The following is a 12,572-nucleotide window of genomic DNA, read 5'->3' as shown; positions in this document are numbered from 1 at the left end:
ACAAGTGTAGGAGTCACGAATAGGAAGTGGCAGTGTCTTCAGGGGAATGTTGAACAGGAGGACAATGAATCAGCTTCCTTCCATAAGGCCAGATGTCCACATGTGTTCAACTGTTTCACCATAATAGCCTTTCTTACTTTGATCAAATTACTGCATCAGGATTTGTTCTTAAACTTCCTGTTCTCTTTGCTTTCATAAATGTAGCTGAGCATCAGATTTTCACTTAATTTGGATGTTAATAAGATTAGACAGTAATCTGACATTAATCAGTTGCTGATCCTATTCTATTCCACTCTTTCCTACTAAAGAGCTTGCTTTCTGAGGGGAGGGAGATTTTCAGATAGTAAGCATTTTTTAGGAATTTTGAATTTTGCCATGATCAATGAAAAAAGATGCCACTTTCCAGCGCGCATGTGTGTGGGCACGTGTTGGGAGGAAGTGGTGATCAGGATGCTAATCTATGCACAGTGACCTTTGTTTCTATCTGGCTGAGCAGATGTAGGAATTAATCATTGTCACTCCTGGATGCTGCGGCTGCAGCTGTCCCCCACTGCCTCTCTGCCCCTGATAGATTTATTAATGTATTTTGTTTGCTGGAAAACATGCCTCAGCAGAGAAGAACTGGCAAATTTAAAAAGCTTATCTCTGAATATCGTTTTATAGAAACATGTATTTTTCTGCACATCTTACTTATATTCGCTAAACTCTTTAAAAGAAGAAGACAGAGAGAAAAGAAAAACAAACTGGTAATATTGTTTATGTAACATTTGAACAATTATGTCTCATCCTGAGAAATTTCACAGTGGACCAGTAACGTGACCATAGAGCTCGTAGGATTGCAAAGAACTGATTGTCTTCTAACTTCTGTACCCTTCTTTTTGTAACTGTCCACCCCCCCGCGCCCTCCCCCACCCCCCCGCCCTTTACTTTGAATTTGTTCCTAGCCCTGGAATCTAGGCAATCTTTGAGTCTAGGCACAAGAAAATAAGTGCTCTAGATTAATACCAAGTTCGTGTTATAGCAGCTTCCACTAACAGCTTTCAGATTGTAACTAACAGTATCTGAAGTCCAAGAAACCCCAGTGTGTAGATATCCCTAAAGTGAAAGAAAGTGAAAGTGAAGTTGCTCAGTCGTGTCTGACTCTTAGCGACCCCATGGACTACAGCCCACCAGGCCCTCCGTCCATGGGATTTTCCAGGCAAGAGTACTGGAGTGGGGGTGCCATTGCCTTCTCCGTTATATTTACTTGGAGCTGGTATACTTGGTGACAGCCTTAGGGCCCTCGGACATGGCATGCTTGGTCAGCTCCCCAGGTAGCAGCAAGCGCAGGGCGGTCTGGATCTCCCTGGATGTGATAATTGAGCGCTTGTTGTAATGCGCCAGGCGCGATGCCTCGCCAGCGATGCGCTCGAAAATGTCATTGACGAAGGAGTTCATGATTCCCATGGCCTTGGACAAGATGCCAGTGTCCGAATGGACTTGCTTCAGCACCTTGTACACGTACACAGAGTAGCTCTTCTTGCGGCTGCGCTTGCACTTCTTGCCGTCCTTTAGATATCCCTAAAGCCTCAACAAATCCAACCCAATATTTGCACCAGCCTGAATGGAAATCAGAGTAGCCACACCATTTTGGATGCTGGAAGTCAGTTCCAGAATTTACTGGGTCTGGCTTATCTATTTTCATTTTCCCCATCTCTCTATCAAATCAGCATACCCTAGAGCAGAGGCCAAGGGGGAGCAGCCTGTTCCTGTTCATAATCTGTTCATTCCTCTCTGGTGGTGCACTGCTAGCCAGAATCCTAGACCTCTCCCATAGATACCTGCACTAGCCTGCAGTATACCCTCCCTTTTTGGTACCACCCCTCACTCACTGGGTCCTCTCCTAATTTTCTGAACTTCCTGACTTGGCTTGACTGACTTTGAGTCTCATGCACAGCTCACTATTTTGTTGACTTTTTCTGTATTTATCTTCCTCAAAATGTTCTTCTGATTTTAGACATTCTTACATGTTCAATCCCTAAGTTATTGCTTGTTCTTCCTTTCATGTTCCCAGTATCTGGTTTATGTGTCTTAAGCTTATACATCTGCCTAGATTCCTGAATTCAAATTCTTCTGGTCTGACTTTTGGCCACCATTTGAGCCCCAATTCTGACCATCTTTCTGTCTCTGATAGTGATACTAAGCACCTTATTAGAAGACAGGTTAATCCTCTGGATATCAACTTTAGTGTTTGGCTCCATCTTCCACCCCGAACTCCTCACCCAAAAAAACAAGCCATCCAAGTGTCCATTGACAGATGAATTGATAAACAAAACATGAAATATACATGCAATCGAGTATTAGTCAGCTTAAAAAGGAAGTAAATTGACCTGTGTTACAACACAGATGTATCTTGAGGACATGAAGTAAAACAAGCCACTCAAAAAAGACAAATGCTATGTGCATCTACTCATAGAGATATTAAGGGTAATCAAACTCATAGAAATAGAAAATAGAACGATTGTTGCTAGGGGCTGAGTGAAGGGAGGGAGAAATGGGAGATTGTTGTTTGATGGATATAGAGTTTCAGTTTTGCAAGATGAAAAAGTTCTGGAGATTTTTATATAACATCAATATAATTAATACTGCTGCTAAGTTGCTTCAGTTGTGTCCAACTCTGTGCGACCCCGAGATGGCAGCCCACCAGGCTCCCCCATCCCTGGGATTCTCCAGGCAAGAACACTGGAGTGGGTTGCCATTTCCTTCTCCAATGCATGAAAGTGAAAAGTGAAAGTGAAGTTGCTCAGTCGTGTCCGACTCCTTAGCGACCCCATGGACTGCAGCTTACCAGGCTCCTCTGTCCATGGGATTTTCCAGGCAAGAGTACTGGAGTGGGTTGCCATTGCCTTCTCCATACTACTGAGCTTTAAACATGGTTAAAGATGTTTAAACATCTTTTAAACATGGTTAAACCACTTTAAACATGGTTAAGATGATAACTTTTATGTTGTTTTATTGTGTGTAATTTTATTTCCATTTTAACATAATTAAAAATTTTCTAAATTTTAAGCCAAAAAGTAAAAGTTCCTATTAGTAGTGACTTATTTTGATAAAATATGCTATTATGGGACCATTTCTTTAAAACTGTATTTTATTGCCCAGAGTATCTCTCAGGGGAATAGTGAGAAGTATCTTCCTTAGATCACTACCTGTTTTGTGAAGTTGTCACTTTATTTTCATGTCCTAATTTTGCATGTCTGAAACTTTAAATGGTACTCTCTTTCAAGTACTCCAGAATTTCCCTCCACTTTACACGAGATCTCTTTGTGATTAAATAGGTTTAAATCACATCCCCATTGGTCTTCCCTCTGCAGACTGCAGAATGGTCTGTCCTCATTCTGTAGAGACTCTGCCATTCGGCTTTCCTTCCCCAGATTTTATTTTTCTCATATCCTTCTTTAGTAATGGTGACCAACGCCAGATGTTTTGTTCTGGCAATCTGTGAGACTTTACCTTGGCTTTTGATTCTCACCAGAAAGGGAAGGAGGTGTGAGATATACAACAAACAATAGGAACATAGAAATGTTATTGGCAAGGAGAGGATTTACTCCATGGGTAAGAATTCCTCAAACACATAACAATAAGACTGTACTTATTCTTTTGAGATATAATTCACATACCATGAAATTCATCTTTTTAAAGTGTACAGTTCAGTAGTTTTTAGTTCATTCACAGGTTGAATAATCATCACTATCTAATTCCAGAATAATTTCATTACCCTGAGAAGAAGCCTCATGCCTGTTAGCAGTTCTTCCTTATTTCTTCCCTCCCCTAGCCTCTAGCAACTATTAGTCTACCTTCTATCTCTATGAATTTTGCCTGATCTGGACAATACATATACATGAAGTCATACAATATGTAGCCCTTTGTATCTGGCTTCTTTCACTTAGCATAATCTAAGCATAATTATTACAAGGTTCATCCATATTGTAGTATGAAGCAGCACGTCCTTCCTTTCTATGGCTAAATAATGTTCTGTTGTATGGCTGTTCCACAGTTTGTTTATCCCTTCATCAGTTGATAGATATTTGGTTATTTCCCTTTTTGGCTATTATGAATAGTATGCTGCTATGAACATTCATGTATAAGTTTTTGTGTGGACATTGTGTTTTCCTTTATCTTAGGTGTATATCTAGGAGTAGAATTTCTGGGCCATATGGTGGCTCTATGTTTACATAAGTGCTAAGCTGTTTTCCAGAGTAGCTTATTACAATCTCACTAGCAATTTTTGAGGGTTCCAGTTCCCTCCACATCATTGCTGACACTTGTTATTATCTCTCTTCTTTACCTCTAGCCATCCTAGCGTGTAAAAAGTGGTTTTGATTTGCATTTCTCTGATGGCTAATAATGTTGAGCGTCTTTTCATGTATTTATTGATCATTTGTGCATCTTCTTTGGGGAAATGTCCATTCAAATCCTTTCACTATTTTTAAAATTAGATTATTTGTCTTAGGAATGTACTTAAACCAGTGATTGGAATATATTAGAATCTCCTAGGGAGCTTTTAAAAATCTTGATGCCCAGGCTGCACCCTAGACTAGTTAAATGAGAATGTCTAGGGGTGGGACAGTAGCAGCAGTTTTTTCCAACTTTCCAGATGATTTCAGTGTTTGAAAACCAGTGCCTAAGACGAGGTAACCAAGCCGTTGATACCAATATAGAAATGGTAAAGATTTAGAAACTTAGAAATTATGCCAGATATTAAAAACTGAACTAAATGTGAATTATAAAGCTTAATCAGGTCAAGAGATAGAAGAGAGCTTTTTAACAAATATTTTTGCTGGAATGAACTTTACTATAACAGAAGAATTCAAACCACCTACAGTTAGAAGAATGTCCTGGCTCTGGTTCTTGTCTTGTGACCAGGTGTTGGTTTTAGGAAGTAACCATGTGTGAGCCAATTATTATGAGTTATCATGACACATTCAATCCATAAGCCAAAAAAAGTGTCTCAATTATCCAGGGTTCAAAGGGAAACTGACAAAATTTGAGGTATTAGCTAGGAGAAAATTGAAAAGTGGGCTTTTGAAAAGTCATAAGAAGATTGGAGACTATTTTAAGAGATTTTATTAGAAGTGTAGGAAAAGAGTAACTGAGAATTAAAAAAAGAAAAAATCTAAGCACTTAAAAAATGTGACAGTCATAGTGGCTATTGTGGAGGGAAAAAGACATCTCTCAAAGAATGTAAAAAGCTACCCAGAGGAGATCAGGGAGCCCACAGAGTGTCTGGTTAGGTACAAAATAGGAAAAAAGACTTTGAGAAGCACCTTTGAAGAGAGTCCAAAACACATAAAGGGATTATTTAAATCTATTAAAAGGAAAGAGCTTGAATAACAGTCAGATCTTTTGCTGTTAATAATGGGGCACAGAGAGTGCTCAGAGACCAAAAACAATAAGTCTAAACTAATTACGTGCCTCTGAATTTATTGAGAAAGATACCAGAGTGCTTACTACACTCAAATTGCCTCCTGTAAATGGACCAGTAGTAGTTGATCAAATAGTTTTCTGTATTTTGTGTATTTCAGGTCAGGTAGACAAATAAATATTGATTAGCCACAGGGAACAGTTGACATTCCTCTTGAGGCTTTTAAAGGCCTCCAGAAGAAATTTTCCTCTTGGTCATGCCTTTCTCTGAAGCTATTGCCCCAGCCCTCTCCCTCCTATTTCCACCAAGCTTCTTAAAAGAGTGGTCTTCACTAGGTGCCTCCAGTTCCTTATCTCCAGTTCTTTCTTCAACCCATGTCCTAATTCCACTGAAATGACCCTTGACAAGGTCGTTATATCAACTTATTTCTTTTTAGACATCATCCTGTTTAGCCTCAAGCCACATAACACTTAACTATCTCCTCTGTTCCTCTGAAACCTTCTCTGTTGTTAACTTTACCATACCTAATTGTCCTGGTTTTACCTCTCTGCTTCTTACCAGGTGTTGTCACTGGCTCCTGTATTCTACCTACCCATTCACGATTGCTATCATCCTGGGTGTGTGTGCATGCATTCAGTCATGTCCAACTCTTTGGGATCCCATGGACTGCAGCCTGCCAGGCTCCTCTGTCTATGAAATTTTCCAGGCAAGAATCCTGGAGTGGGTTGCCAATTCCTATTCCAGGGGATCTTCTCAACTAGGGATCGAACCTGCATCTCTTACATTGGCAGGCAGTTTCTTTACCACTGCGCCACCTGGGAAGCCCATCATCCTGTGTATCAGTCTTACTTCTTATGCTCTACTCCTCACCTGGCCTTAATCCCTCTTATGACATATCCCTGCTGCTGCTGCTGCTAAGTCGCTTCAGTCATGTCCGACTCTGTGCGACCCCATAGACGGCAGCCCACCAGGCTCCCCCGTCCCTGGAATTTTCCAGGCAAGAGTGCTGGAGTGGGGTGTCAGCGCCTTCTCCAATGACATATCCCTAGCCCCTGCCTTTTTCAAACCCCACATTCTAACTTCATAGTTGATATTGTCAGATGGATGTTCCTCAGTCAATTCAGATTCGGTGACCAAAAACCAGATTCACACCTTACCACTAATCTTTTTCTACCTCCATGTCTTTCTTATCTCAATTAATCACACTACTATCCATCCATTCCTCTTTCTGGATTTCCTTGTCTCCCTATGCAATCCAGTTAGTCTCCAGGTCTTAGACATTTAATCTCTGAAATGTCTCTCAAATTGGCCTCCTATTATCCATCTCCATTGCTCACATGTAGTCCTGATCTCCTTTTTATCTAAATTCTTGCAGTAGCCCTCTAACTGGTCTTGTCCATTTCCAATTCAACTTCTGCCCCCTTGTCAGCATTTTTTCAAACATAGACTCTATTGCCTACTTAACTCCTAAGGTAAGCATTTTTTTTGTAATCCAGCTTTAATCTACAATTTCTGTTTATTCCTTTTAAATAGGGTTACATTTTCATCACCTGGCCTTTGCTCATGCTCTTCCTTATTTCATGACTCTTCTCGTTTTTCACCTGATAAACTCCTTTTCATTCTTTAAGACAAACTCTAGTCCAACAAAATGTGGGCCTGGACCAGCATTATCAGTAGCATCTGGGAACTTGTTAGAAATATAAATTCTTGGGGCCCTACCATAGACCCTACTAAATCTGACACTCAGGAGGATGATGACCAGTACTGTACTTTAAACAAACTCTTTTAAGTGATTCTTATCCATTCTAAAATTTCCAGAACCACTGTTCTAAGGCACAATTCCTTTATCAATGCCTGAAGCACTTTGCCTGTACTCTTAGTACTTAACTACATTGTTTCATGATCTTATTTACTTATTCACTTATCTATATCCTCTGCTTCATACTGAGCTCTCAAATTCAAATACAAAATTTTTGTTTATTTCCTAGCACCTGCCACAGTGTCTGGCATACAGAAGATGCTTGATAAGAATTCAGAACCTAAAATATATTCTACTCCCCTCCAGGATTCAGTCCAGTTAAGAGTGCCTAGAGACACACAGCACTGATATTCAGAAGGTGTCCAGAGTTTCTACTCTAAAGGCTGACATGTGCCACGCATGTGCCCAAAGCACACATACTGACAAGAGCGAGAGTCAGCAAGGATGCAAAGAAACTGGATGTCTCATACATTGCTAGTGGGTAAAATGGCACTATTACTTAATCAAACATACACTAACTACGTAATTCAGCAGTCATACTCCTGGGTATTTACTAGAGAAATCAAAACTTATCTTCACACAAAAACCTGTACACAGATGTTTATAGCACCTTTATTTGTAATAATCAAAAGCTAGAAACAACCCACACATCCTTCAACAGGTGAATGGATAAACAAATTGTGGTACACCCATGTAGTGGATCACTACCCAACAATAAAGGGGAACAAGCTGTTAACACATGCAACAACTGTGTTGATGGACCCCAAGGGCGTTATGCCAAGAGAAAAAAAGCCAATCTAAAGATGTTACATACTGTAAGAATCTATTTATATTGTATTCTCAAGAGATGAATTTATAGTAGTGAAGAACAGATTAGAAGTTGCATGGGTTCTGGTTGGAGGAAGGGTGTGACTCTAAACAGGGTAGTTGGAAGGAGGTTTGGTTTTGTTTGCATATTGAAACAATTTTGTATCCTAATTATGGTGGTAAATACATTAATCTATACATGTAATCAATTTCATAGATACACACACACACACAGAGTGCGTGTAAACACTAGTAAAATTCAAATAAGGTGTATAGTTTAGTTGATAGTATTGCACCGGTGTCAATTTCCTAATTTTGATAATATACTCTAGTAATATAATATGTTATCTTTGGAGAAGGCTGGGGGAAGGGTACACAGAAATTCTGTTGTTTTGCAATTCCCTGTGAGTCAAATAATTTCAAGAGAAAAAGTCTTTTGAGAAAAAGAAATTCAGGGATTTCTGGTGAAAGCTAAATTAGAAAGCTTGACACAACACTAAAGTGGGACCCAGGGAGGAAAGAGAGTTCACTGCCCAGTAGAGATGGGAAAGGAGGGATGTGAAGTGGAAATTGCCTTCGAGACCACTTGATAGAACATGGCCTGGGCCTGTTCGCTTCTCTCCAGCCTGACTATGGACTCCTGCTTGCTTGGGGAAGAGTCAGTACTGGGGTGGAGAGGGAGGTGAAAGCTTATTCCTCAGCAGTTTCGGACCCAAGGAGGGTGGGAGGAAAATCTTTCCTCAATAGACCTAGGTGGGGAAATGGAGAGTGGGATTAAGAAATGTTGACCTCTAGAACGTCCCTGGTGGTCCAGTGGTTAAGATTATGTACTTCCATTGCAGGGGGTGCAGTTCCCTGGTCAGGGAACTAAGATCCCTCATGTTGGGTGACATGGACAAAAAATGAAAATAAGTTTTTAAAAATATTTTAAATAGGGTAATGATACTATGTATCTCAGAATGCTGTGAAGATTGCATTAGGTAGTATAGAGTGAGCACAGCCTAGCACATATTAAATATATAATTGATATTGCCTACTCTTTTTAATATTATTCTGTATAATTATCAATGTTCTAAGAAGTAGAGAAAATATGTATTCAGATGATTCTGACCATAATGTAATTTTTGATGATTCAGAGGTGAGGTGCTTCATGATCCTTCAGTACTTCAAACATGAAATCAGCATTTAGTCAGATAATTTAACATAAAAATAATAGTTTTTACTTTCTATCACTGGTTTCTTATCTGCTTTTTACTTTAGATACATTATCTCTAACCCTTATAGCACTCAGAAGGATAAGCATTATTTTCACCAGATGACATGAAGAAGCCACCCCACCTTGGTTAACAGATCACCCGTCACACATAACTAGTCCATCTAGTCAGTCTGATTTCCAAGCCTTTTCCACAACATTATGTTACCTTGGTATTAACCTTAGTGTGAATCCATGAAAGCTGCTTAAACACACACACAGCCTATCTAACAGTTGTTCCTTTCACATCAGATTACAGGACAGAAAATGCAACTCCTGTCACAGCCTAGGGCAAACACTTCCAGGCCATTGCTGGGGCCAAGACTTGGAGACACTAGACAATGATGGAAACCAAGAGCCCAAAGCCAGCTGTCAAAAGAATTCAGTCTGGGGTTCCAGCCAGTAGGTCGAGCCAGGAGTCATAAGGGAACCCTGCCAAGGCTCAAGGTCCAGGCCAGCAATCAGAATTGGAAGATGCAGGCAGTGCCCCAGCTGAAGGCATTCCAAGGGGCTCAGACTTCCGCTCTGTCTCCTCTGTATGGTAAATTCCAGCTGAAGGTGAGAAGACAGGTGAAAACCCTGGGGCAGCCAGAGCTCCTGCAGGACCTTTGAAATCAGGGTCAAGAAGGCCCTAGGAGAACTTTGTTGATCAGTAGGAGGGCCTCAGGGCCCAGGTGGCTGGGATAGACTGAAGGTAAGTGAAAGATCACTGGAAGAAGCCAAGAATCAGGACTTCTGGATTAGCTGTTTCTGTGTGGTCCCTATTTGGCTGTAAAATTGTATAGAGATCCCTTCATCTTAAAATGAAGGAATTGGGTTCACTCATTAATTTAAGCCATGTTCCTTAGAACCCTGAGACTCAAAACCTGTCCTAAGCAATTTGGGGTGGTGGTGGTGGTGGGGAGCAGCAAGTCTTGCCTCTAGAAGTCTCCTTTTTTTTCTTTTTGGAGTACCCTTACAAGACTCATGATTTATCCAGAATAACAGACATTTAGTAGGGTTCTACTTGGTTCAGAGCTCTATAAACAGTGCTAGAGGCAAAGCTGAGTAAAACCCCAGCCCAGCATCATGAATTCCCAGATCTTGGCCCAGCAGGGTTGATTCTAGCAGTTGTAGTGGGGATTTTGCTCAGATTCACTAAGGCCCAAAGTTCTCATACCACAAACCTGAGGATTAGAAAGAAGGGGAGGAGGGAAGAGAAAACTCCCAAGCAGTGCAGGTGAGTCTGCCTCAGAGAGATCAATTTACATGTCACCTGGTAAATGATAATACTCTGGTTCACAGCAGATGCCCTGTGATTGGTGTTTCATGTGGCCAACTCTGCTTGTGCTTTTTGCTCTACTTAAAATCAGGGCATCTGCTCTGTCCTTTGAGAAGTGCTACAAGTCTTCTGCTAGGAATTGCTCAAGACCTTTCCCACAGCTAAGGGGAGATAGGAAGCTGAAATCTCTGCTTCATAAATTATAACACATGCCTACCCTTTCAAGTCTGAGGTATTTGACAGAAGAGAATTTTTTGTGTTTCTAGTGTTCCCTGCCTCCGTGGCATTTAAAAATACATTTTAAATATATTATAACTACATGAGACATGGAAACTAATTTTTTTTAAAACCTACGTGATGTGGCCATGATACTCCTAATTAAAGCCACTCAAGCTCCCTTCTAGTAAGGATACTTTTTGGTACCCTTTTTTCCTCTCATCACCAACTTACCTTGAATTTATCAGTATGCATTTTCACCACTGACCTAAACTTGAGCTGGTATAATGAAGTACTTAACAGACATTGAGTCTTATATCTAAAATCCACATTTCAGCTTTAAAAATGTTTGTAAGGTTGTATTTTAAAATTAATCTTTAGGCCTGTTTATAGTCCCAGAGAGCTATGCATTATGAAATTTGTATTCTAGAAATTTATATTCATAGTACATAAAAATATCCATAATAAGCATGTGTTCATATACATAGGTTTTGTAAATGTCCCAATCTATACTGAGAAAATAACTGATACTATTAAATTCTTATTCTATTTTAAAAGATGACAGAATATGAAAATTGTCTTTGCAGTGAAAGCATTAGAAACCAGAGAGGTGGAGTCCTAATGAGCTGAGGACAGAAATTACATCTCATTTGCTTTCTTGTCTCCAATTCTTCTTCATACCTTGACAAGTAGATATTTAAGAATTGTTGAATAAGTGTCTGATGCAGAAAGTTCATTAAGAAGATAATAATGAATAAAACATGGAGACACTAAGGTCATCTGTTAAAGGAAAATTTGGGGGCAGGATATTTACCAAGTTTTCTTTTGCACTTAATAGCTAAATATTTTGATTGGTTGACTGAGACGTAAATTCTAATGCATCTTTGGTAACCAGGTCAGCCTATTTTTCCTACTTAAGGTAGAGAAGCAGAAATGCAAAGTATGACTGGATATGTTAATAAGCCAGAAGCAGGGAAAAGAAGTTTGCTTCTGGAATAAGTTGAGAAGGAAGAACTGGAAAGGGCCTTAGATTTCATCAAATTGAAGCACTGCTAACCATTTAGCTCTTCTGCAGGCAGGATGTCCTTATTTATCCAGTTCCTCTCTAGCTTCAGTGCTGAATACAGGGCTGAATTGACAGAATCATCGGTAGGGAGTTTGCTCTCTCTGTGTGAAACAAGGCTTGGAAGCACTTATGACTACAGGAAAGCAGGCAGATTTAGGGAGGCCAGGCTTACTCAGGAGAAGCAGCAGGGCTGAGTGTTTCAGTTCATGACAAAACACCCTTGACTGCCTGCAAGGATGTAAAGAGAAGGCATGCATTGCAGCCTAGCTAGAAACAGCAGCAAATCAAGATCAGCAGATTTTCTGAAGTCAGAATGGTATGCGTGTTGTTAACCTCTGAGCAGATGTCAGCTGAGATCCTGTAAGTCTGTGTGGTCATGAAGATGAGGTCTTATCCATCAATTGCTCGACAAGGGCTATCATCACATCACTGGGCCTACATGGCTCTCGACACATGATGTAAGAGATATATCGGACAAAAGCATTTCCTGGGGGAAGTCAGCCAATGGAAAGGAATCTTTCAGGTGGCCTGATTTCATTGGAGACAAGTGAACACACATGTGTGTGCCTGTGTGCGTATACACACCTCCAAGATGCTACACTTTCCTAGAAACAAAGAATGGGAGAGCAAAAAGCTTTATAAGCACCCCATTAGGATCCTTTCTCTCATTTATTTTTAGACTCCCTCAGCATCATACTGAGAGGGAAAGCTGAGGAGGGGCTCACCCAGATGACTAGGCTTTTCCATGAGGGTTTGGTATCTGGGATTTGCCAAGCGGTTAAAACCCTGTCTGTGGAAGTCCATAGC

At 40.3% G+C, this 12,572-nt stretch overlaps 1 protein-coding gene across 7 annotated transcripts in view; it reads left to right on the top strand.

The window, feature by feature from the left end:
* The window catches only part of GPR156 (G protein-coupled receptor 156), a 110,037-nt gene that overhangs the window by 53,087 nt on the left and 44,378 nt on the right, over nucleotides 1–12,572 (top strand). The window contains exon 1 of one of the 7 annotated variants that reach the window (XM_044942278.2): nucleotides 9,152–9,916. The exons of 5 other annotated variants lie outside the window; for them this stretch is intronic. Coding sequence is in view for 1 of the 2 variants with exons in the window: in XM_044942273.2 (XP_044798208.1) it covers nucleotides 12,079–12,125 (47 nt within the window). In the remaining variant the exon portion in view is untranslated. Of the gene's footprint in view, nucleotides 1–9,151; nucleotides 9,917–11,300; nucleotides 12,126–12,572 lie in introns of those variants that run through there. One more of the 7 variants, XM_044942273.2, reaches the window with a different exon arrangement.

This window comes from Bubalus bubalis, chromosome 1 (assembly GCF_019923935.1).
Source record: "Bubalus bubalis isolate 160015118507 breed Murrah chromosome 1, NDDB_SH_1, whole genome shotgun sequence".
NCBI classification, from domain to species: domain Eukaryota; kingdom Metazoa; phylum Chordata; class Mammalia; order Artiodactyla; family Bovidae; genus Bubalus; species Bubalus bubalis.
The sequence above is the reverse complement of the archived record's forward strand: the minus strand, read 5'-3'. Positions and strand labels throughout refer to the sequence as shown.